General features: G+C 36.0%; 1 protein-coding gene across 2 annotated transcripts in view; it reads right to left on the bottom strand.

Moving 5' to 3' along the window:
* Positions 1 to 2,017: 2,017 nt before the first annotated feature.
* The window catches only part of LOC110026244 (chloroplast envelope membrane protein), a 34,188-nt gene continuing 8,351 nt past the window's right edge, over positions 2,018 to 27,854 (bottom strand). Inside the window, exons 4-8 of one of the 2 annotated variants that reach the window (XM_020727115.1) lie at positions 14,188 to 14,302; positions 12,968 to 13,065; positions 3,807 to 3,942; positions 2,546 to 2,622; positions 2,220 to 2,290 (exon numbers count right to left, since the gene is read on the bottom strand). In XM_020727115.1, the coding sequence (XP_020582774.1) occupies positions 2,590 to 2,622; positions 3,807 to 3,942; positions 12,968 to 13,065; positions 14,188 to 14,302 (382 nt within the window). In that variant the 3' untranslated portion in view covers positions 2,220 to 2,290; positions 2,546 to 2,589. Of the gene's footprint in view, positions 2,291 to 2,545; positions 2,623 to 3,806; positions 3,943 to 12,967; positions 13,066 to 14,187; positions 14,303 to 27,854 lie in introns of both variants that reach the window. The other variant, XM_020727113.1, reaches the window with a different exon arrangement.

Below are 27,854 nucleotides of genomic sequence, written 5' to 3'. Positions count from 1 at the left end.
ACGCAGTGTCATTGAGACGACTTTTGATGTTTTAAAGAAGAAATGGGTTATACTTCGCAATATGTCATCTTGACTGTTTCTCAAACAGATGCATATTTTGATTATCACGATGACTCTTCACAATTATATTCGACAACATCCATATCGCAACGACATCGACTTGTGCAGGACAAACAAAGATCATGAGCATGTTCTTGCCAAGACATTTGAGTATCATCTTCAACAGTCTTTTTCACGTGCTGAAAATGATATTCTTGAGACCTGCACATATGATTGGGAAGGTGCAAGCGATATGACAAATTTGAGATAATGAATTACAAATGCGATAGTAGAATTGTGATTTGAGTATTCATATTATTAATTGTAATGACTGTTGAAGAGATTCATTGATTATCGTATTTGTATTACATGTTTATTTCTGTTCTTTATGTATTTGATATTAATTTTTTTGGAGTTTTTATTATATTTGTAAGTGTTTTTTTTTTTTCTTTTTGAGTTTAATTTATTTTATTTTGGTGGGTTTTAGAGGTATTTGAAGAAATGTTTGACCTTATAAGTTCTTTTGGATGGTTGGTTTATCGCTATTGATTTGTGTCATATGTAAAATCTTAATGAAGTTCTTCTTTTTTTTTGCTACGTTCTTCTTTTTTTTTGCTACGTTTTTTTTGTTTCTTCTGAATGACTTTTTTTTTTTATGTAAAAATAAATTCCCCAAAAATAAAATAAACATTTTCATGCATAAAAAGACAAAAACTAGACAAATTAAAATTTAATTTTTAAATATGTAAACACATAACTGATTAAGTGGCATGTAAATCTCTCTTATTGGAACTATTATTTGCAACCCTGGTTCATATTTAAGGATGTCAAATTTATTTTTTTATTATTTTAATATGAGAATTGCATATGTACCACCATTAAAATTTTAATATTTACATATCCAACATCTAAAATTTCATATTTACAGATATGCCACTATTTTGTTCAAACTAGCGTGAAAATATGCATCTCTTTAGAAGATGTGATGCCAAAAGTTTAAGTCTAAAGATTGGTAAATATGAAAAATATTGTGGTATGTATTTAAATCCACATATTATTTCTTCTTCAGTAATTATAATATAGATATTAAAATTATTTGTCACACTCAATATGGTATTTCAGCTAGCGTTGTCAAATTATTTGTCACACTCAATATGGTATTTCAGCTAGGGTTGTCAAAAACGGCTTGTTGTTCGCGAACAACTCGTGCTCGGCTCATTCAGCAAGTTAACGAGCTGAACATAAACTTGACTTGAAATACTACTCATCAATTATATATATATATAGACACACACACACACACACACATCGTTGAGTAGTATTTTTTAAAAAATTAATTAACTACAAAGCTACAAAGATTTAAAATCAATTAAAAGCATTAATTAAGAAAATAAAATAAAAAATATTAAATTAGATTCAAATGATGTTTTAATATAATCAATAATTTTTAAATATTGCCCCAACTCTTAAACATCTCCCAACCCTTAACATCTTATGGCTGAGTGATTAGATTTGTCAAAACGACTCTTTTTCGTGAACAACTCGGTGCTCGGCTCGCTAAGCAAACTAGCCGAATACGACTCTTTTTTCGTGAACAGCTCGTGCTCGGCTCGCTAAGCAAACTAGCCGAATACGAACACTCTTTTTGAGCTCGAAATATAATCGAGCCGAACACGAGCTGAGCCTAAACACGAGCGAACCAAGGCTCAGTTCGTGTTCGGCTTGTTTACACCCCTAATTACAGCTTGACATTTGATCACATAAGTACCCATTTCATGAGAAAACATTACATGAGGAGGCATGATGCAAAAATACATCAAGACTCCAATCACTGTCTGCCACGAGTAAAGTCCAACCCTCTTAATAAAAAAAATTAAATAATTTAATACACGGTGGACCCAAACTGTACACGTGCTAGACAATGATTGGAGTCCTAACATATTTTATATCAATATTTTTTTCTAAAGTCAGACGCGGCTATAATTTTTTATTTGCAATTCTCCTCTGTATAATTTTACATCTATTTAATTCATTTTGACATAAATGAAAAAAATCAAAATTTATATTACCCCAACACAGAATAAATGTGAATATAAAGATCATTCTAATTAAAATTTAATAAGAATTATTATTATTATGTTGGCCTGATGCAGTGGCTGCAGATGAATTCAGATTTTCCCCTCTAATGACGCTTCATTTCGTCAAAGATGTTGGCTACATTTGGAGATAATTTTGGCAGGAACTTGAACAGCTGCACAAACATAAAATAATAAAATAAATAAATAAAAAAACAGGCTAGAAACTTTCACATGTGTCCTGCAATTTAAATGTCTGGAAAATGGAACCATCCAATTCCTATGCATTTACGTATATAACACCCAAGCTGTACTTTTTACATTTATATCCCCCAAGTTTTTAATATCACAAAAAAAATACCAACTTTTATGAAATACACTTTTCATGAAAATACACATTTGCATTAAAAAATCAGCAAAAGGAACAATACCGTGCAAAGATGCATCTATGATGCATAACAAAGAGACCTGTCATCTACAAGTATGGTAGAGAGTTCTCTATCAACATCTATAGGCATCAAAAGAAAAGAGCCACTAAGAATTTGCTTGTCACAAAAATGAGCGGTCTTGAAATACATCTTTTCATGCACATGCAAGATGACATGTAGGTAAAAATTAAATTTTATGTGTTAGATATGTATATACATAAAGAATTGAGTGGTGCACATGTAAATCTTCCAAAATTGAAGGGTTTTATGTTCTCATAATTTAGAGAAGTGAATCAAAATAATACCCTGACTATCTAGCAGGAGGTCAAACTATAGAAAATGCCAATTGAAAATTTATTTGGGATGGTTGCAGCTTTTTAAAAATGTGGCCGTAAAATTATGATGGATGAAACAAATCCTTAGAAGACTGAGGTGAAAATTATAAATATATAATTTTTTTCTAAGAAATCATACAACAACAGTTTAATTACAGACACAACACTTTCATAGGTCAGGTTTAAAAAAAGAATTTTCAACCACAATAGAAATTAACCAAAAAATAAAAGTTCCTCAAATAAACAACAGTTTAATTACAGACACAACACTTTCATAGGCCAGATTTAAAAAAAGAATTTCCAACCACAATAGAATTGTGATGGAGGTTTAAAATGCAAAACAGACAAAAAACTATCCCAAAAGAGTTAAATAGCAACCAAAATGGTCTCCCAATAAAATACTTTTGGACCCCATTTAAAAAGCATAAGAATTATTTTAGTCGTTGTTTAGATAGTCCGGAGATTAATTGCCCTTGTTCAAAGCCTCGGACTATTTTGGCCCCCTAAAGAAATCAGGGGACCATTTGAATTCTTTTCTCTAATATTTTGGGTTCTAGAAAACACTTTAGGTTCTAGAAGACATGGAAACAACATTTACTATTGGAGCATTTACATAAATTCCACCCAATTCTGACCTATTACTAAATGCCACTCAATTCATGCATAGCACAGGTGGTCTAATTATTAGGTGCGGAGGGCGCACGTAGGCCCCCCCAATTCCGGCTGCCTCCCTCCGATCACAGCCGCACATCGCGGCTGTATGACAGTGGTGCGTGCGCCTTCCGCACGCAATAATCGCTCAGGACAGGTGACATATATTTAAAAAATTGAAGCTTATGTCTTCGAAACGTAAATACATGAGAATCAAGTGGTATGTACGTAGAACATATTCTCTGTAAGTACGGTGCAGGCAACATTATGCAACTTACCCATAACTTGACAGAAGCGTCAATGAAGACAGGGAAGGTGGAGATGAAAATGGTTATTGCAGCTTGATCAACTTCTAAACCATAATGATCAAGAATTATTTCTATAAGAGCCTGCCAACCAGACTCTGAATGGTACCTGAAATTCCACAATTATGTAATATGTGGTTATATTAGTGGACTAAACGTATTTCTATACGGCCACTCGAAAAAAAAAGCGAGCTAGAACAAAAAAATAGGGGTATTCACATACATATCACACAAATCTTAAATATTTACAAATCAAACACCTAAACATTTATATTTACATGCTTACAACTCAAACTTTTAATGCATAAAGTTTATAGCACCAAAATATTATAAATTTAAATATCAAACTTTAGGTGTGTTAGCAGTGTAAATACCTAAGAATAGTGGTGTGTGTATGTAATATTCCCCAAAAAATAAGATTATTGGGCACAAGACTTCCAAAAAAAAAATTATATGCATATCACATGATAAAACTATGAACCCTTATTTTTCATTGTTATCAAATTCACAATAGTTTGATTGTGGCATGTCTAAATGCATGGGTTCCGTACTTAAAAAAAATCACCTGGGCGCTAGATTTGTAAATATCAATGTTTCGGGTGCTCTGTATGTAATTATCCCTTTTTTTAAACATCCTATTTGTTGCCACACCAGCTTCACTGCAATGGCCTCTTTGTTAGCTATAACTTGAATCCTATAGCACAGTCGATCAACTTGCACTGCTTCAATCTTTCTTAGATTAAAACAAACCTCATTTAACAAATATTTATTTTTATAAGCATTTACATATATACGACTCAATTCTTATGAATTTACATATCTAACAGACAAATTTTACCTTTTACATTTAAACCAGCCAAATATTCCATATCACATAAAAAATACCACTATTTTAGTTTTCTAAAAATTAAATACAGCTTTTCATGCATAGAGAAATGTGGCATGTATGTAAAAATTAAAATTTGTATTAGATAATTAAATACAGCTTTTCATGCATAGAGAAATGTGGCATGTATGTAAAAATTAAAATTTGTATTAGATAATTAAATACAGCTTTTCATGCATAGAGAAATGTGGCATGTATGTAAAAATTAAAATTTGTATTAGATACTTGGTATATATGTAAATCTTCCTTATTTTTTTCAAAGGTTATTTTCAGTTTAGTTATGCCTCATCTTCACATTAAACTTCAACCATTTGATGATCTGATTAGAAGAGCAGATGTTTCAGATTCGACTTATGTTAAGAAAGGCAGAGGTAGACCTAGGAAGACTCGAGCATATTGTATAAAACATGATCTTAATTTATTAGAATTAAATGAAAATATGACACTAAATAGGACGCAATGGAGAAAAAAGACTCATATAGCCGACCTCACTTAGTAGGATAAAGGTCTTATTGTTGTTGTTGTTGTCGTATGCCTCATTGATATAACAAATATTCTCTACAAATATCATGAAAGGGTATAAAGAGAGCAAGAAAACAAATGTAATGTACGTTCGCAATTAAAGACAAATGATCAAGTAATATGCATCTGATCACAATTGACGATCGAGTGAAAGGAGGTTATAAAGAGAGCAAGAAAACAAATGTAATGTACATTCGCAATTAATGGATGGAGAAAAAAGATTCATATAGCCGACCTCACTTAGTGGGATAAAGGTCTTATTGTTGTTGTTGTTGTCGTATGCCTCATTGATATAACAAATATTCTCTACAAATATCATGAAAGGGTATAAAGAGAGCAAGAAAACAAATGTAATGTACGTTCGCAATTAAAGACAAATGATCAAGTAATATGCATCTGATCACAATTGACGATCGAGTGAAAGGAGGTTATAAAGAGAGCAAGAAAACAAATGTAATGTACATTCGCAATTAATGGCAGATGATCAAGTAATATGAATCTGATCACAATTGACAATCGAGTGAAAGGAGGTTTTCATTCACCACATTGAAGAGTTGGAGCAGCAAGACCATGGGGTTTGAAGCATTGTCTATTCTTTCTCCAAAAAATCGAGCTTTTGTAGTACTTAGTTGCACCAAGTGGCACAAAATCAAATCATGTCATGGCAGATAATAAGTTTGCATCCTTTATTATGCAATTAAGCGCAAAACGGTGAGAAACGCGGATGCTGTTTGGCTTGCTGAAAAAGGAATGCGCTATAAAAAAAATATAGTGCAAAAGTAATATATGATATTTGTAAGAGGTTGTTTGGTTAGTGTAAAGTAAATGGAGTACTTTACATTTTTTTATTTTTTTGAAGAAAAATAAAATCAATGTAAAATATGTTATCGACGACCAGCGACAAAGGGATTGTGTTGGAGATTGGCGAAAGGTGAGCGGCGGATGGCTACCAGCAAAGGGTGTCTGTAGCGGCCAATGACAGCGAGCAACATTACGCAAAGCGATGTGATGTGGGGTTACTGAACTGGGGCCAACCCAGCTGGGAAGGCTGGACCAGTTCAACGAGGGAGGCGGGGGGCCAACCAACCCAATTATTTGGGTTAGGGTTGCAGCAAGTCCTCCTTACTCTCTACCACCATAAACCTGTCATTTGTTTTATTTAGGGCTATATTTTGACTAAGATTTATTTTTGGATAGCCGTCGGCATCACCCTTTTCCCTTATAGAGCAGTAAATGCCGACGAAAAGGTGTTCTAGTCGTAACTCGTCCCAAGGTGGTGTGTATATTTCCTTTCCTGCTTGCTACCATCCTCCTGCACCCCCATCTCCTGTTGACCTCAACTTTGAGGTCTTACTTTCCCTTTCACCCTAGGATATAGCCTTAGGATTTTTCTATTTTGATTCTCCTAGAGGCTAGACTAGGACCCACAATATTTAGAAATTCAAGTCATTTCTTAGCTCCCTGAAGTTTCATATGGACGGTTCTAAATCTTCAGCAGTTGGTTGAGTTGATTAAAACCGACGTATTGAAACTCATGTTGAGTTTCTAAAAGAATTTAAAAGACATAGGTGGACCCCATGACGTGTGCGACGTTTGACTTGCCGCATCGAGCAGTCTACTTGACTTTGATTGTCGCTTATGCGAGGACCGGTCAACGATATACTTGCTAAACAGCTCCGATCGGACCAATATAACTTCATTTCTCGTGACGCGCACGATTTAAGTTAAATTGGTACGATATTCGACGAACTTGTCTAAGTGACTCCGGATGACGAAACAAACTGCGCCGGCATGTGTTCTAAATCTTCAGCAGTTGGTTGAGTTGATTAAAGCCGACGTATTGAAGCTCATGTTGAGTTTCTAAAAGAATTTGAAAGACATAGGTGGACCCCATGACGCGTGCGACGTTTGACTTGCCGCATCGAGCAGTCTACTTGACTTTGATTGTCGCTTATGCGAGGACCGGTCAACGATATACTTGCTAAACAGCTCCGATCGGACCAATATAACTTCATTTCTCGTGACGCGCATGATTTAAGTAAAATTTGTACGATATTCGACAAATTTGTCTAAGTGACTCCGGATGACGAAACAAACTGCACCGGCATGACAAACTGCGCCGGCATGTTCGGAACATCGAAATCACCTAGGAATGACACCTATTTTGATAAGATTCCGAATTGATCCGAATTGTGCGTAAAATGACGAATTTAAATAAAGCAGTTTTTTTTTTTAATAAAAAAAATAATAAACTCAAGCACACGGTTCATTCGACTTCCCCCTTGCTCACACCTCCTCTTGGCCGAAACAGTTGCCCCTCTTTCGGTTAAGATCTCGAAGCTTCCTTCCAGTTCTCCGGTCACCTTCCTTCCTTCCGAGCCCTAACCGATTCTCGTTGTCGGTTGCTTCGCTGGTAACCATTCTCTAACAGATTTTCCCGCCCAATTGAATATGGTAACCTTTCTATGCTTGAATATAGGTATTTTCTTGCCTCTTGCGGTTTTTCTCTTCACCGCCGGTAGATTAGTTGGTAAAGTACCTCTTCCCCTTTTCGGCTATAAATACCTCCTTTGGGGGAGAGTTTCGGGATTGGGATTTTGATTCATGCGCTAAGGAAGAATTTTAGGCTGGTGCTTCTTTCTTGCGATTTGAGAAATTCTGCTTCTGAGTTTTCTTTTACAGTTCCTGAAAGTAAGAATTCTCCCTTCTCCTTGTTTTGTTCTTGATTGCAGGATGAAATATTTTGCTTCAACAAAGTTTTTTCTATTTACAGAACTTCTCCTCATTAGTATTTGCCTCATTTTTCATGGATTACAAAAGGGATTTTCATGTTTATTAGCAAATCAGGGTGAAATCTACTTCGATTTATCAAGAAATTGGATTTCTTCTTTTGGCTTACATCATTAGTAGTTCTTAAACATTGTTAAACATTGAAGCATAATATTGAATATTGTTTAAAAAAAAATGGATCAATGGATACATGATGCTTATTGAGGAAGATTGGTTTGTTACTGAGTTATTATTGTTTTGTCCCTTTTCACTGCAAATAGAATAAGGGTGATTTTAAAATTGGTAATAGATATTCGATGGTTTTGCCTTTGCTTGCTTCATGCGAGAATGAATTGCTCTTTGGGGAAAGAATTTATGTCATAAATATTCTTGGTTATAGTTTACAATTTTGTTACAGGAATATATATTCCCGTTGGGGATTAATGCTGAATTGTATTTGATTAAGAACATTTGTAAAGATCTTTTAACTATATGTTTCAAAAGCTATCAAGAGTGTTTTGATGTTGCTTATAATTTCATAGCATGATATATTAAATTAGATTTGGGAATGGCCTGAGAAGGATTTTCGATATTGGCCATTTATGGTATGCGATTCTTTACTGTCTACAAATTTATAATAACTTCGGCTTGAATTTATGAAGAAGAGGTGGCTTAAGCTTACTCTATAATCTTCAATTGTTCTTACATTCTACTCTCACGATGAGTACACGTGCTTGAAATTGAATCCTTTAATCGTTCTGTTTATATAACCATTACCTATGGAGCTGTTGTTATGTGGGGCTCAAAGTTTTTTTTTTTTATAAGGCTAGATCTCAATTCAGGCCTAATATTCGGGAAAGAAGGTCAGTATGAAATTTAACTTCAACTGTTATTATTTAACTTGGCTTTTCAAACAGGTTATGCTGTTCTCCATGGTTGAACCTGATAATATGAAGATATAAACCTACTTTTGAGAAATTTGTATATAAAATATGTGATGTTTTTAAAGTTTGAACTTGAAGGTGGGAGGATGATGTTATAGAATCTTTTGGAAATTAATTTCTCTCGAGATCTTTTGACATGAGATATCTAAAAATTATTTGATAAGCATATGAAACATCGAGGTGGCTTATAAGTTTGAGATGCAGGGTAAAAGACAATGATGCAAAATGTTATATTCATGCTTCTATAGCTGAAATTTAAATCAATATTCAATTATAGATGCCCTTTTCATCATTTGAATCGTTGGTAGTTCTATCCCTATCCTTAAGAAATTTGTGAACCAACGGAAAATGCTACACTTGTGACACATCACAATACACAACAGATACTACACTTGTGACATATCACATACTATACATCAGATACTACACATCACCACATATCACATACTACACAACAAATACTACATTTGTGACATATCACATACTCTACACCAGATATTACACATCACCACATATCACATACTATACACCGGAAACTACACATCATGCATATCACATACTCTACACCAGATATTACACATCACCACATATCACATACTATACACCGGAAACTACACATCATGTTATACACTAGATATTACGCACCAGATATCACATATCAGATATTGCATATAAACACACTGCACCTTTCTTTTAAAATTCAGATACTATAAGAACAGATATTACATTTCTTTTTAAAGTTCAGATACTACACACTGGTTCATTCATCAACTAAGTGGTAAGGATTAGAATTGTCTGATTCTAGGGGTGATTTACTGGTGACTTTTAATTGATATTGATATATAGACTTTGACGTTTTGGTTGCCTACGAGATTAGAGAACATAAAGTCTAGTCTGCGCCTATCCCCAAATTAAAATCTTATACCCCACTTTGAATTTTCATATGCTTATCATTTAACTTCCTTTTTAAGCCTTTTATATATAACTTGCAAATGTTTATCTAATCCATTTATATTATGCAATTGCAATCTGTTTTGAAGCATCAACAAAATTTAACCAGGTACGCTTTTATCTATTTATTTTCTTTACTTTTTTTAATGTATATTTCATTTCTTTCTATACTGTATTGTACATTTCTACATGTTCTTTGCATTTTCTCTACTGTACTTTGTTACATAGCTTCTTCTTCTTTCTTTATTGCACTGTATTTTCTCTAGTGTACTTTGTTACATAGCTTCTTCTTTCTTTATTGCACTGTATACATTCACTTGTACTCATGCTTTTAGTTAATACCTTTTTGGCATGTTTATACAGTACCCTAGGATAGGCGAGGTTCTTCGTCCGGTACGACGTAAATCCTCACATTATCTTTTAGGACATCCTACGATTTTATATCGTATGGTATAAGTCCTAAGCTTTTAGGATTCCGAGGTCGTCGTTTGGTACGACAAACCCTTCTATTTTCTCGGGTCATATACATATGACATGTAAATAAAAGTCTCAAATATCTAAAGAACTTACAGGAACGAAACATCAAATAATTTCTCTTTCAAAGATGTAAAGCAAAATCATAAGTTAGTTTGAGGTGCCACTGAAGTTTCTTCAGTATCTTCGATATCTCATACTTTTTCACTCATTTGGATTCTAAAAATAACTGCTCCTACTTGAACCTATCCCACTTGACTTTTCCTATCAGCAATCATGGAAACATAAACGTTGAATTCTTAAAGACGAAACTCCGATCTTAATCGAGAGTTTTCTTAAGTGACTTCGGTTGTCTAAGATATAATTAATTATAGGGGTTTGCCTATATAAGGAATTAAGAATCCAAATTAATCTAAACCCTATATAACTTGTGTATTGGAAAAGGGAATTTGTCGGCTATAAATTTCGCAGACCAAAATAGAGTCATAAACTTTTAAGTTTACATAGTTAAGTCTACCAATAAGTGATACATTCATTCTTCGAGATGACATATCATTTATGGTATCGTGCCCAGCTATTTAAACTATTAGATATATGAGGTCTATCCAGTCTCATCATTTTTCATCTCCCTGCTTCCCGCTATTCCCCCTGCCATACACCCCTCCATGTTGCCTTCTACCAGCCAGCCAACCCCTCTCCTCCATCTATAGTCCAGCTAACCCTCCTTCCACCTTACAATCCACCCCCAACCAGCTCATACCCTTCACCAACAACACAACAACAACACCGTACTCTCCTCCCTGCTATCAATCAAGAATCATAGAAATCAGGTAGTTGAATTAGGAGTTTCCTATAATTAGGAGCTCCCTTCTTTAAATTATTTACAAATCTCTCTCTTCTGATTTATTTCTTTTAAGTATACGTATTCTCTCCTTATTTAGAGTATAAATAGTTATTAGGTTACCTAAAAGAGATTGTGCAGACTATTATTTATTGGAATGAAAGCTAAGGAAAAAGGCATTCAGCCTAGTTGCTCGTTGGAATGAAAGCAAAGGAAAAAGGCATTCAGCCTAGTTGCTCGAAAATATTGACATGGTATCAGAGCCACGTCTTGATCCGATCTGAATCATTGGTCATGACTTGCCTTTGGAATCATTGGTCTCCAGCTTTTACTCGAGCTCATTCCATCTTCGTTGCCAGCTTCCGACGTCTTTAACCTCCTTCGACTGTTTAGTCCACCTTCGTTTGCCATCGATTGCTTCGCCTTTGATTGCGTCTGCTTCTTGGTAATCAACTTGGGAGCGATAATTCTGTTTAGAATGTCTTCTGAAATCTTAGCTATCAGATTTACGAGAAGAAATTATGTAGCATGGGAATTTCAGTTTAAGATGTTTTTGAAAGTAAGGGAGTTTTGAGGTCATATTGATGGATCTTCTCCAACACCTACAGAGCCGAAAGATCTTGGTCAATGGGAGGCAAAGGATGCTCAGACTGTTTCTTGGATTTTGGGATCTATTGACACACTTTCTCAACAACGTCGTCAATTTCTTGTTGGCAAATTGATACTTCTTGATCAATCAATATCAATTTGAGGGGGAATATCAATCAAGAATCACAGAAATCAGGCAATTGAATTATTGAATTAGAAGTTTCCTATAATTAGGAGCTTCTTTATTTAAATTATTTCCAAATTTCTCTCTTCCGATTTATTTCTTTTAAATGTACATATTCTCTTCTTATTTAGAGTAGGAATAGTTATTAGGTTACCTTAAAAGAGATTGTACAAACCATTATTTATTGGAATGAAGCAAAGGAAAAAGACATTCAACCTATTTGCTCAAAAATATTGACACATGTTGCCTCCGACAGGTCAGCCAACCCATCTCCAAACACTCTGTTGTCACCACCACCTCCTACCAGCAACCATCCATCCCCATCATCGTCGCCCTACGGTGTCTTTTTATGCGTTTACCATTTGCTTCCTATTTTGAAAAGTCGTCGTTATAAGCTATTTGAATTTCAACAATAAAATTTGTGTTTCTTTGTGGTTTGGGTTAACTCCGGTATCAGGGTGTATTTGGAATTCACTAGATATGGAATTCACTCACATCTAGCGAATTCCAAATACATTGAAAATAAACTACAGAAAGAATTTCAAATATATTGTAATTTTATACTGCATTTGAAATTCATCCTACAAAACACCCAGATTCTTGAAACTTTTGTAAAAGGAATATTGGGCACTCCTTTTGCAACAAACCAAACAGCCCAATGGGTAAAAAATGTCGTGTCTTATGGTAAAAAATGGAAAGAGTTGCGGGCTTGAAATAAAATACTTTATAAGTTTTTTCATATTGTGGATTGACGGTATTTGAGGGTCGAGGGACACAAAATATTCAATTATAAAGCCATGGTTATTCCGTCTTTACCAACTAGACGTTTAGAGTAGCTGATTGTACTGAAATGGTCCTACACCAATACATAAAGGTACCCATATTAGATCTTATTTTCAAGCATCTTCAGCATCACCATGATCATTCTTATCATCAAATGGACGTGCGCAAAAAGAAAATGACTGAATAGCTTACCCCAAAAAAATGTCAGTAATAAGAATAATGAGAAATGCCTTCCCTGAATCTGATATATTATTTAGTAGCTTATACCCTGTAAACTTCAGCAAAGCAACCTGAACACAACAAAAAAGTGCATATAAATATATTTTGAATCAATTACTTCCCCCACTGCAAAATAATCAAATATAATAGTTATAAAACCAAACTATGTCCATCGTAATTTATTGATGATAGATGAACTATAACTATGAGATATTTCTCTCTTCATGATCTAAAGTTGTGCTTACCATATGCTTTATCTAAATGTAAACTAACGGTAAATTAAAACCTAATTAATTATAGAATGACCAAAAGAATTTTAGAAAAATGTGGGTTTAAAAGCATATAAATTCAGTGAGCCATTGTAATTTAATTTTCACAAATTGAATTTCAAATGTGGAAAATTTTGAAAAAACTAAAAAACACTTGCCAATATCTAACTATGTATATGACAAAAAGAGAAGCGAAAATACCCATAAAAAAGAAAAAATCTAGATCTCAAGTTGTTGCAAGGAAATTACTTCCTATAGAAGTAGTTGCACTTGTACCATGATCAAAAGAATCACAAAACCAATTTGCAGATGCAAGATTGAAATTTTCAATGAAAATTTAATTGGGTCAAATGTTCTCTTTTTGTATGTCTTAAACTTCTATTTATAGACTTATTATTCTTAACTTAGTGGATATGGTCACTTGGGAACATATCAATTCAAGATTATATTAAATCCAAAATGATTAAAATCACATTTTAAAATTTCACAAACAATCATCCAAACAGCCGAACAGAGGCTCTACAAACAAATCCAGGAAAAACATACATCAAACTGGCTCTACAACCAAGACCACAAACTTAATTATCAGAACTAGAAGAAAAATTAGAACAACCCAACGCCAATAGCATCCCACTTCAACACTGCATAAATTAAAGAGCAAGTTTGTGCCCATGAAGAAAGATAGAATAACCCTTTAAGATTTAAAAATATCAAATTGTCCAGTTTTCTACAAAAAATACAAAGGACCCTTGGCTAAGTAATTCAAATAATGTAATAATAGGAAGTGGCTAATATTTTCAGTGTTGAACATATAATAAGAATATCAATAGCAACATAAAAAAATATTCAACAATTTTAAGAATACAAACAATGCTAATTAAAAGAAATAGAATAATTGGTAAGGTAATCAAGTTGATAACTTACTTTGCTTTTATTTGCATAAATTAGAATGAATAAGGTTACTCCGTAGACCATATCCGACCAGATATTTCCAAAAGCTCTCCGATTTTCAAGCCTGTACTCATCTCTTAATTCTATCCTGATCAAGGAGAAGACCAAAAGGCAGATTAAAAAGCAGGGTTACTAACCAATCAGTCAAGGTTATCAATCACATTCAATAAACATGACACAAACAGATTCAATAATGGCATGTAAATCTGTGAATCTTTAGAACTCAGATAAGTAACATTTGAATGATTGTGCATGTAACCCTTTTAACAATAAATGAAACAAATCCAGGTAATCCAACTTAGAGTAGAGATTGGAGATGGACTAAATCAATTTTGGACAATAAATATAACGATATAGACTCCTCCCCACTACAAACTATCCAGCAACCTTCGATGTGTGCATCTCCTACATCCATTGAACTTGGTCTCTTAAATCTAGCACGCACTATATACAGCATGAATAAGATTCTCACATTTAAATCATTTAATATCTTTCAAAGAAGAAATTCTTATAGGATATAATAAAACTTAAACATGAAAGGTTTAGCGTTAGCCAAGAGCCATATTGGCCAATTTATTGGTAATCCTCTTTTTGTACATGACTCTAAGTTGACTGTTGGAGGAAATAAATCACCCACTTCATATATCAGGTCTATTGCAGCTTTGGATCAGATCTACAAATACTAAAGTGGTTTGTGATCTGTGTGCAACAGTTTCCTTCCCCATAAAGTAAGCATGCCAATTCCCTGATTGTTTAATAACTCAATTTCATGAGTGGGATAATAGTTATGAATTCCCGATCATATCTCAGGGCGATATGCAACAGTTCTTTCATTCTGCATTAGTATTGGAGAGTTGTGCTCATTGTAAAAACATGAACGCTTTCCTCCAACCCAAATTTTCATCTTTTTCACTAAGAGAAATGCTTCCTCTTATTTAAGATAAGTATTGATCGCCAAACCCAACCAAATTAGCAAAAATTAAGTTTTTTGGTGGTTGATGGTACTGATGATGACGTTCATCACTCTTGCCTGAGTTTTATCCTCAAGATAAACAATTACTCTCGCGTGTCCATAATGGACCTGCTGCTATATCCTTTAGGATTGCCACCAAAAATACAGATGAGTCCATTTTGTCCGCTAGACTAAAAAAGGTGTTGATAACAACAGAAATCTAACCTTTCCCATCCTTCTACTTTTTAGAGGAGTTCAAAGTGAGTAGACTCATCAGAATTTCATGTGGACATAGCTTAACGCACTTTTTTACATTCAATCATCATCAACATTTGTTCCATTAATCTAGTCACTTGATCAACTAGATTGGAAGAAACCCATTTTATACAATTATTTCTTGGTGTTGCCTCTTTCTTGTATTTTCATGTGAATCAATGATTATAAAAGGTTTGCTCATTCTTTAATAACCTCTTTTTTGTTTGAACCATACACCAGAAACATACTCTCTAATACCAACTTGATCCTTAGAGACTCCTTAAAAAGATCAAACTCTCAATTGTAGAGACTAAAAAGAGAATTTAGAATAGTTTGAGAATTATTTTTGTGTGTATTAATATTTTATTAATCATGTTAGAGAATATACAAAGATTAAAAGGCTTCAACAATTTCTCTCAAGGTTCTATTGATATTTTGTCAATATATTAAGAGAATAAAAAAGGATTAAAGGGGTCTTCTATCAATCAATTAAAGGTGCCTCAAGTGTTGCCTCGTGCGAGAAAAAACTTATCTAAGGCTTTGATTCTTTACTCAATGATTAGAGTGATCTCTCTCTTTGAATTTTGAATTTAATCCTTCAGACAACAACAGCCTTTTTGTAATGTACTCCTAGTTCCTCGGTAATCAGCAAATAAGTGTTTAAACAGAGTCCACAATTCCATAGCAAGATATGATACATACATCAACAAAAGGAGAATATCAAGTTTTAGGAAGGTAGAAACGGTAAGAACAATGTTTAGATGGCATCTAGTCTTTGATGTGGGTACTATGGCTTTGTGTTGCAAGGAAGGTGTGTCAATCAGGAATGACGGAAATCAGACAGCTAAATTAGAAGTTTTCTATAATTAGGAGCTTCCTTATTTAAAATATTTCTAATATTTTTATTCTGATTTATTTTCATTTTAGCTAAATACTTAGATTAAGAATATATATGATCAAGTTACCTAAAATAGATTATAGAGAATAATTTGTACCTAAAATAGATTGTAAGATTATTATTTAATGGAAAGAAAGCAAAGGGAAAAGACATCGAGCCTATTCAGAATTCAGTATATTTTTCTCAAAATTTTGGCTCTGAATTTTGACATGGTATCAGAGCCAAAATTTTGCCCTAACCACCGGTAGTTATTGGAGGACCGTCAAGGCTCCCTTCCCGTCAGCCTTCTTGCGGGAAAGGAGAAACTATTTCTTTGCATTGATTCTCGCTCGTCTGCTCGTCGTCTCATTATTTCTTCGCCTATGTCGTCTTCGTTCTACTCCGTCTTCCTCTTAACTCGGTCAGCCTCGACAGAGCCTCTCCTTCGTTCGAAGTCCACTAGCAGTGGCTCCCGCCTTTGACATGGTTTCACAAATCCAGGCTTGAGCTTGGGGAATTCTCTCCGTGGAATCAAGGGAGGGAGATAACGAGTGAGATCGCACTTAGCCGCTCTTGGGCTGGCGGCGAGAGATAGTGAGATGACCAGTGTAGTGGTTGTTGACCTCATTTTTGGTGATGTCTCTTCTTCTTAAAGCCTATGGCTAGACTTAGGACTTCCTGTGGGACTTTCTTAGAGGACTAGTCCGAGACCCGCACCAGCTAGAAATTCTAGTCACTTCTTGTCTCCTTGCAGTTTCATATGGATGGTTCTAAATCCTCAATATTTGGTTGAGTCAAACAAAACCAACGTAATGAAGCTCGAGTCGAGTACCCATAGAATCTGAAACCATAGAAAACCCATTGCGACCTTCTCGCGCTTTCACGATGCACGAATACCACAATTCACACGTTCGATGCACGTAATTATCGAAATTCATGTCATTTGCATATGTAGAGGGCTTTGCGATTGATCAAACTCGAATCAATTGCTGGAATGATCGATCAAGAGCGAGAATTTTGAGAAAATTTGAATTTGTCGAGTTTTCGACCCGATTGTCGGCGAAGTCGTCCGAAGAAAATCCGGATGACGAAACGGACAGCGCCGATGTGTCCGAGACTTTGAATTTAGTCAGGAGGGACATCCATTTTGATATAGTCTTGTGCACGAGCGAAAAGAGCGCAAATCGAGGGAATTTAAATATCAAATATTATAAAATCAATATATATATATATATATATATATATATGATCCTATAGGGGTTTTTTTTTTATTTTCCAAATCCCTAACTCACGGCTGCCCCTTTGATCTTGTTCCCAAATCGACCTCTGCTCCTCTCCTTCGCAGAGCTTATGGTCCCCTCCCCATGCCTTATCCCGAGTGGAGCCCTAGCCTCGCCTTCCCCCTTGTATTTTCCCCCTCCTCACGTGACGAGGAGTTGACTCTTGACCCTCTCTCGACGCTCTCTACCCAAGTTGCGTCTTCCCGAAACGTCTCCTGTCTGTCTCGCTGAGCGAGGAGCTCATTCGTGAGTCTTCAATTCCCACTATGGTAAGTTGACCCAAGCGAGTTTGTTCCCTGTGTCACGAATGCGGCAAGCACTCTCCTTCCCGATACCTTCGACCCCTGCGGCTCTTGTTGTGGTTGTTTTCTTTTGCTGGATCAATCCCTGAGTTCGATTCACCCCGGGGTAAGTTACGGTGAACTTCTCCCCTCTCTTCTGCGCCTATAAAGTCCCATGAGAGGGGGGTTATGTGAGGTGACGAAAATTTGGAGCCTGGGGGGACTGCCGAAATTTCTTCTTGGTTAGGCGCTTGTGGACTTGGTGTTTAGGGGTTCTTTGGCTTTCTTTTGTTGTTTGCAAGAGCTCAAGCAATGTATTTTATCCTCTTTTCTGCTCTTCTTCTCTGCTCAACATAGGTTGGACACACTCCACGGGATAAAAAAGGCTCGAGCAAGTTTCTTCTTTACTGAAAAAAAAGGAAATACATACGTATTGTTTTGTTTGTCTTACCTGGTAGTTCATTTTGAAATTGCTATCAGTTATGGATTTTTAGACTTTTAGTGTTTCTGTTGGCCTTGATCTAATTGCTTCATGCTGTTAGCTAAGAGTATTAGGCTTACAAAAGGCAACTATTCAAGTATTATGCAGGTGCAGGCTTCTTTCTTGTGCTCTTATTACATCTGTACATTTATGCTGAAATCTAAAGGTTGTTTCAGCACTATCAGTTCTCTATTTTCTCTATCGGTTCGTCCCTGGCTACCTTTACCCGCAAGTTGTATTATCTGGGTTTATTTAATGGTTCTTGGGTTATATGTGTGCAATGTTTTTTTTGGTGGACTCATTTGGCTTTGGAATTTTGGAACATATTTGGTTTGGTTTGATGGATTTCCTGGCTCCAGTTATACGACAAGGTTTTGACATGGTTACAAAATTGACCACTTGTTGTTGGGAGTTTAATTTCTGCTCCCCTGCCCTTATGCGAGATTGTAAATGGTTTCCTTTTTTTTTTTTTTTTTTGGCTTTGGGGCTTAAGTGCTACCCTTCCCCTGTTCGAGACGCATGTAGGTGGTTACTTTTCTTTTGTTGGCTTTGGAGCTTTTGGAGTTTTATTTTGGGGCTTTGTTTTGTTGCTTCTTTGTTGCCCTTCTGTTCGAAACATATACAGATGGTCACTTTTGGCTTTGGGGCCTTCGGAGTTTTGTCTTGTGCTCCTTTGTTGCCCCTCTACTTGAATCATACGCAGATGGTTATTTCTGCTGTGGATCTTTTGGATTGGGGTTTTATCATGTTTCTTCTCTTTTGCTAGCTCTATTCGAGAGCCTTGTTGGGTTTCCTGTGCTGGTGTAGGTTGTTGTCTTGCTGCCCTTACCCGAGAGCTCTATTTGAGAGCCTTGTTGGTGCTTTCCTGGTTAGTTTGGATTGCCTTACCCTGTTGGATCTATTCGAGGCCCTTGTTGCGGTCTCACTGTGTTGGTTTTGGTGGTGTTTTTGCTACTCTCACCTAAGATCAGCTGTCCGAGTCCTTGTTATGTCAGTTTTGGTGGTTTCTTTTGTTGTTCCTATCCGAAACCTGCAACATGGGTTTCTCTTGTGAGTGTGGGTTGTTGCCTTGCTGTCCCTACTCAAGAACAACCATTGTGGCTTCCCTGTCGGTGTGGGTTGTTGCCTTGTTGCCCCTACCCGAGAGCAGCTAGGTGGCTTCCTTGTGTTTGTTTGGGTTGTTTTCCCTGCTAGCTCAACTCGAGAGCCTTTGTTGGTTCTTTCCTGTGTTAATTTGGGTTGCTTCCTACTGTTGGATCTATTCGAGAGCCTTATTGTGGCCATCTTGTGTTGAGATTGGGGGTTTGCTTCCTTGCTGCCCTTACCCGAAATGTGTAGATTGGGCTTTCTTGTGTTGGCTTTGATTGGTCCCCTGTTGTCCCTACCCGAAATTTGTCATTTCAGTATTCTTTGTGTTGGCTTGGTGGTTTCCTTGCTGCCCTTGCCCAAGGCCCATCGGGCAGGCTCTCCTGGTACTGATTTTGGTTGTTCTCCCCTGCTGCCCTCACTAGTGACCTATGGAATGGTGTCCCCTTTGAGTTGTGTTGGGTTTATTCTTCATTATATCTACTAGTTTGAGATAGAATTGAATACTTTGTTGTTTGGAAGAATTTGAGTGTCCCTTTTCGGGAATCGGTTTGCAAGATGTTTGGAAAGAGTTTCAGGGCCCAATTCTTCGAGTTGAATTGACTACAATCCAAAAATCCTTTTGATATTTGTTGGGAAAGTTTAGTTGCAACTTGGAATCCTCTAAATGTGCTTTTCGGAAATGTTTTGGGTTAGTAATTGGAGCCTTTTGATACGTTTCTTTTGGATTGTTATACCAATAATTCGGAAGTGGGAATTAGCTATTGATAAGTGTGCCCCATTTTATTGCTCATTCGAGGTGTTCTATCGGGAGAATGTTTGAGGCTGAGCCTACTACCGTTTTGGCTTCTTTCTTAGACTAGTTTTGGAGGCTAACCCTCCTACCGTTTTTGCTTCTTTCTTAAACTAGTTTTGGAAGCGGGTTAGCATTCTTTTCTTTTTTTCATTTCTTTCTTTTCGGTTCGCTTTCCTTGCTTCTTGATTTGATTTTAGGTGTTTATGTCTGACACATAAGCGCGCATATATAGTTGTGGCTATATATGAGCAAGGTCGTAAGTTGGACGATCTTTTTTTTTTGGTTTAAGGCCTTGATGATAAAGGCGTCTACATAAGCGCGCATATATAGTTGTGGCTATATATGAACACACAAGCAAGGTCGTAAGTTGGACGATCTTTTTTTTTGGGTTTAAGGCCTTGATGATAAAGGCGTCCGGTGGTAGGGCGGAATAATATCGCATCCTACGATATCGGAACCCGTCACAAGGACCCGGTGAAAATATATGATGACAAATTTTTTTTCCCCGACAATAGACTATCGAAGACTCTTGTCTTCTTAGGCTGTTGGCGGTCCTAACCTGACAGTGTGATCGACTTGTGGATAATTAATTTTTTTTAAAGTGCAACGATAATAACAGATGCACTATTTACAAAATATTTTGACTACTAAAATAGATATTAATTTTGTTTATATGCATCAAGCCTATATGCATGCTAAAATATAAACTTTAAGTAATACAATCTGATTGTCCACTCGTCAATTACCTGTACTGGGCTAAGGATTGCCCTTCTAAGATTGTATTGTTGGAAATTTCTAGTTGAATGTCGGACTCTATACATACGGATGACCGATGGTTGTCTTCGAAGTCCCTCGAGAATAACTAAAATCTGGGCCTACCTTGACTCGAATGCTTATGGTTTGCTTTCGTTCCTCATATTTTAAGTACGTTTCATACGGTGTTATTTGAGTCTTCGTAGATCACTCGTGATTTCCTTCCGATTTTCTTCGAGTTATTCTTCGAGTTACTGTGGGTCATTTGTGGCTTTCCTCGAGATTTTCAGGTGATGTTTTTGTTATTCATTCCTATTTGTATAAATGCATGTTTGTCACCTGTTAAATTTTCCGTTGAACTCGTTTACTTTCACCTGCGACACCGACCCTATACCCGTCAGGTATATAGGTTTGTTTTATATTTATAGCATTTTACTTTCTTTACTGTACACTTTATTGCCTTTTATTACTTACTGTTCTCCTTTACCGCACTTTACTCATATACATATAGTTCATGCTTGGGATGTTACTGTTTATTGTTTACTGCGCTTCGTAGCATGTTTTCTTTTTATTATTCATGTTGCTTCTATAGACTTGCAGGGGCCTGTAGGATTGAGGACAGTAGGACACCCGATTTAGAAAGCACCCTACAGCGAACCACTGACCAAACAACTGTATATTTATACACACCAAAACCCCGAACCTATGATTGATATGTTAAGGAGCTTGGAGTAGCCTTTCCAGGAATCAGAACGTGGAAGCAAGCGGACGGAGGGCGACGATTGAGACCACACCAGCGAAGTGAAGAAAGATCCTCAGGTGAAATCTTCATAGAATAAATAACAAACTCATAGAACTTCGATGTAGTCCATTTGGTGCGACATAAATTTTCACTTCCATTTTAGGCTTTTGCACGACCCTATCGTGCATTATGTCCTAATACTCTTTAGGATTTCGAGGTCTTAGTTCGATACGACGTAAATCCTCCTATCTTTTTAGGTCACTTGCACAATCAGATATCGTGTAAGCATAAGTCCTAAATAATAAAATTAGCATGATGAAACATCCAAAAACATCTCTTTAAAATTAAAGCCTAATAGTAGGATAGTTGGGAAGTCATCGGGGTTCCCTCTCAAATCTGCGACATCCCCTACCTTTCACTCCTTTGACTCTTGAAAATAATTGTCCCTATTTTGAGCTTTTAACTTTCGATTTTCTTATATTCATCCATGAAAACTTAAACTTTGAAATCTTGAAGACAGAACCACTGATCTTAATCGAGAATTTTTTTAAGTGACTTCGGTCATTTAAGATGTAATTAACTATAGGGGTTTGACTCTATAGGGAACTTAAAAACCCAATATAATATAAACCCTAATTAATTTTTCATGTTAAATAGGGGAACTTGTCGGCTTATAAAAAAATATTTTAGCAGACCAAACGGATGTCACAAACTCTTTAGTTTAGGTGGTTAAGTCTACTAACAAATGATATGTTTATCCTTCAAGATAGTATACTATTTGTAGTAACGTGCTCAACCATCTAGACTGTCAAATATATGAGGTCCATTCTGATTCACTTTTGTAAATTAAAATAATATTATTTTCCAAAATTATAGTCATATAAAACATTATTTTTCAAAGTTAAAAAATACTACATATATACATACATACATATATATATATATATACATACATACATATATATATATATACATACATATATATATATTAAGCTTAAATCATAAATAAAGAATCCGCGACGTTATTGAGATGACCAGTGTGGTAGTGCTCGACAATGGCGGCGGCCTTATCAAGGCCGGCTTCGGAGGTGACCGCGACCCTGCACTAGTCGTCCCTAACTGCCTCGATCGCCCCGCTTCATCCAAGAAATGGCTTGTCGCCGATCAACTTCTCGCAACCGACTCCGATATCACTTCCGTTTCTCTTCTTCGACCCTTCGACCGCGGCAATCTCATCAACCCTGATCTGCAGAAGGAGATATGGGATTGTGTAGTGCGCACTCTTCTCCGTGCCGACCCCTCCACCTCCTCGCTTCTTCTCGTGGAGCCCCTCTTCATTTTGTTGCATTTATTGATAAGTACCGATGGGGAAGAGGATGAATAAGAAGGCTCCAAACCCTCATAAAGCTCAGAACCAGATTTTTGTGGGATCTCCAAAATCGGTTCTTGATGAATCTGACGGTGACGGGGATAAAGATAAGAAGGCTTCGTCCATTTCGGATCTCCTTCGCTAGCCATCATTGTTTCTACGACATCTTCAACTACTTCTTCCGCTGCTTCGTCCGCTTCAACTTGCTTCTTCGTCGCACTCAAGGATTAAAGCTTCGACACTCCTTCCTAGACCGACAACTTCGGCTTTGACACTCCTTCCTAGATCGATGGCTTCGACTTCAACAAACCCTTGATCTTCGGTTTTAGCACTCACGGCTTCAGCATATTCTCGGCTTCGACACTTTTGGCGTGAAGATTAGGGAACAAATCATCCTCATCGTCGCAGGAAGAATCAATAGCATTTGGATCGTTTAACAGGACACAAATCCTACTTGTGGACTATGATCAGTAGCATTTGGATCAGGACACGAATCCAACTTATAGGCTATAATCGATAGCATCTGGATCGTGTAACTGTATCATATTTGCGGGCTATGATCGATAGCATTTAGATCACGACACGGATCCTACTTTTAGGCTATGATCGATAGCATCTGGATCATGTAACTGGATCCTATTTGTGGGCTATGATCGATAGCATTCGAATCAGAACATGGATCATATTTGTAAGATATGATCGATAGCATCTGGATCGTGTAACTGATCCTATTTGTGGGCTATGATCGATAGCATTTGAATCAGAACATGGATCATACTTGTAGGATATGATCGATAGCATCTGGATCGTGTAACTGGATCATATTTGTGGGTTATGATTTGTAGCATTTTGATCATGTAACTGGAAGCGGATCCTTCTTGTGGCTATGATTCGAATTTCTGGACGACAATAATAAAAGATTTCTTGTTGTTCTTTGCTCAAATCATGTTATGGTTCAAGAGTTGTCTATGAGGCTTCGACATTCTCAGTTTCAGGACTTTCGACTTCGGCACTCATGGCTTGAGGATTGTTGGTCCTGACAAAGTTTCTTGTTGGTAGATTGATGCTTCATGATCAGTCAGAATCAATTTGAGGAGGGATGTCAATCAAGAATGACGCAAATCAAACAGCTAAATTAGGAGTTTTCTATAATTAGGAGCTTCCTTATTTAAATTATTTCTAATATCTTTATTCTGATTTATTTCCCTTTTAGCTGAATATTTAAATTACGAATATATATTATTTAGTTACCTAAAATAGATTATACATAATAATTTGTACCTAAAATAGATTGTAAGATTATTATTTAATGGAATGACAGCAAAGGGAAAAGACATCGAGCCTATTTAGAATACAACCTATTTTTCTCAAAATTTTGACAAGGTGAAAGCAAATTTGGAACAAAAAGGAAAAAAGAAGAGTAATTTTGGAAGAATTTAGTCAAGTTCTATTTTAGGTTTGCAAAGCTATTTATGCCCCAAATTTATAGTAAGAAATAAACAATCTTATACATCCTAAGAAAGCTGCAAAAAGGAAAAAAAATCCTACTAAGAAAAAACAAACTAAAGAAAAAAACATTTAAAAACAAAATACGACATATTTTCTCCGAATTCAACACTAATCCAAGGCTAATCAGTCCATATAAGAGTCTTATCCTAGCCATCCAACACTTTATGTGTTTCTCCTCCAATTTTCAATTAATGGTTCCACTTTTGGGGCCTTGACCTCCCCTACTAAGCAACCAAAAATAAAAAATAAGTAAACTGATCTCCCAATCTCTTCACAATATGATGCCTAAATTGTGTGGGAAACTTCTTTTAGTTAACTTCTTTAAAGTCGATCGTTGGATTGATCATCCTTGTTATGATATATTCCCCATATCATAAGAAAAAAGAAAATCTCTTTTGCTACTAATTAACATCTACTTATGATATTTATTAAGCTATTTCTTCTGAAATATCAAATAACATCCATGTGAGCTAATAAAGCATTATAATTTAAATCTGAAGAAAGCCACTCAAACTCTTATTAAATGAATCAGAGTTTGTACTGCACAAAATGCAGAGACCAATTTTTTTATTGTCAACCAATGTGCATGTTCATTAGATAATCATAAAAGCCAGTATGAAATATTTAGCAAACAAAAGGTTTACAAAAAAACATAGGCATAATAACACGTCCCCTCACATAGAACACATACTTAACATAAGTAGACAAAAAGTATGCATCTAGAGACAATATAAGACCGCCAACACAAGTATACAAACAATGTTGAAATACCACACACTCAAAGAACAGCCACCTTTATCCAACTACCTACTCCTCTAACGCTGACCTCCCATAAGGTTGGTAAAAGAGTCAAGTTGAAGTAAGCTAGCCTCATCTTGAAATCAAAATTTTGAATTCCACTTAGATTCAAGTTGAGTGAAAAATAAACAATCTCTAGTAGATTTTTAAGCTGATGCCAGACAAATATATGAGTAAAGAGCCAAAATAGTCCCCATACTATTTACAATCGCCATTTTAGCCTCATAGTCTATAAAAGTATCAAACTAGTCCAGGGGAAGATTATAATCTGTCGACATTATTTTGTGTTGTAGGGAGTTGCCCGTAAGAAGCTGTCGGTCACCGGAATCGAAATATCGTCACCCGCTTCGGAAGGACGTTTTAATTTTCATATATATTTAGTTTTAGAAAAATATGAAATCAAACTGACCCCATATTTTTCATAATTTAAATGAAAAAGCACTATATTTCAAATTCTGCATCTACCCCGAAGGATAAACACAAAACTTGAGGAAGAGGCTTGATCAAATAAACTAAGAAATACATGACGTTTGTTTGGTCTGCGAAACCGTTTTATTTGCCGACAAATTCCCCTATTTAATATGAAAAATTAAATAGGGTTTATTTTAAGCTAGGTTCGGAAAAGCTTCATATAAATGTAAACCCCTATAGTTAATTACATCTTAAATGACCGAAGTCACTTAAGAATACTCTCGATAAAAATCAGGAAAGATTATCTTCGAGGAGATCAAAATGATAGGACGTTTCAACGAAATCGGACAAAGAGGTGTGCAAAAGGGGAATGACTCAAACTTGGAACATTTATTGTAGAATCCAAATGAGGAAGAACAAGGGGATGTTACAGATCCGAAGGAGAATCTCGGTGACTTCCTAGTAGTCTATCCTAGGTTTGGCTCCAATTTTGAAAAGAAATTATTAAAGTGTTTCATCCTGCCAATTTTTATTTAATTAGGACTTACATTCGTGTGAAACATACATTCGTGTAAAACAATCACATAAACAACCTGGAAGATGTGAGGATTTAGGTCGTGACGGACGACAACTTCGTAATCCTAAAACGAGTTAGAGTATAGATCGTACAACAGAGCTATACGAATGTCTAACGAAAAGTTGAGGATTTATGTTGCGCTAGGATGAATTGTTATTTTAATTTCTAGGAAAGGAATGGTTTAGCTGGGGAAGACATGTTCTGCTATTGAAGATAGTCGTGCTGCCCACCGCGCTAGTTTTGAGCTCCTTGTCATGACGAGTTTAGGTATTCTAGGGAGTCAGGTTATAATGTCAAATCCGGCAGCCCTATGGTTGTAGTTCTTCATATATTTTTTATAGATAACATGTTGAAGTTGTACAGTGTACAGCATAACAGTAGAATATGTAGCACAGGACAAGTAGTAAAAGATTCAGTAAAGAAAGCAGTATAACATGCAGTGTAAAGAAAAGTAAAAGGTACAGCAGGGAAGTGATTATAAAAGAATAACATGTTATAACATAAAACAAACCTGTATACCTGGGAGATCCGTTGTTCCTTAGGTGTAATTGATGAGACAGGTACAAGCAAAAAAACTTGCAGAAGCAGACTGAAATGTTTTATATAAACGAAAACAAAGAAACATCGTCCAGAAATCTCGAGAAAGATCGTCAAAAGACTCACGACAAGAGACATGCGAGGAAATCGACGAGATCGACGAATCAACAAATCGATTAAAATCATAAAAAACACGGGAAAATCTCGAAAAGAGACTACGAGTGCTTTGTCCAAAAATTCTAAGAAAAACATATGAAAAAATCCAAAAAGAGGGGGACCGCAAGCACTCGGGTTGGGGCTAGGCTCAACTATATATTAGTACTCGAGGGTCGTCGAAGGCTACTCGGTCACTCGGACGTATAAAGCCCGCCACTCAACTAGAAGGGTGTTCTATCGAATCTAACTCAGGAGGGTATTTCTTAACCTAAATAGGTGATCAACAGGTGGACAATCAATGTTTAAAATGTATTTAAAATTTATGTTTTCAGCATGCACATAGGTTTCAAACATGCAAAAAATGGGCTGTATCAATTTTGTATGTAGCGAAAAATGTATTTTTGTTTTAGAAAAATGTGTGTTTATTCTTATCAAAATTGTTTTTATCAATTTTGAAAAGTAGTTGTCAACGAGTCGATCGCGTTGTCGGGCATAAGGCTACCAACAACCTAAGAAGGTTCGGGTCAACTCTGCTAGTCTTGTGTCGGTGAATAATACTGTCATCCTACAGCTCACCGGGTTCTTGAATCGGATCCTGATGGGTTCCTTAATTGGATCCCAATGTCGTAGGATGACATATCATTTTGCTTTATCTCCGGTGTGCATTTGTCATCACCGCCCTAAGCCCCAAAACAAAACCGACATACTTGCGACCTTGCTTGATGGTTTCACGTATAGCAAAAGGCTATACGTGAACACTTATGTATCGGACATAAGCAT

This window comes from Phalaenopsis equestris, unplaced genomic scaffold (genome assembly GCF_001263595.1).
Source record: "Phalaenopsis equestris unplaced genomic scaffold, ASM126359v1 Scaffold000359, whole genome shotgun sequence".
Lineage (NCBI taxonomy): Eukaryota > Viridiplantae > Streptophyta > Magnoliopsida > Asparagales > Orchidaceae > Phalaenopsis > Phalaenopsis equestris.
The sequence above is the reverse complement of the archived record's forward strand: the minus strand, read 5'-3'. Positions and strand labels throughout refer to the sequence as shown.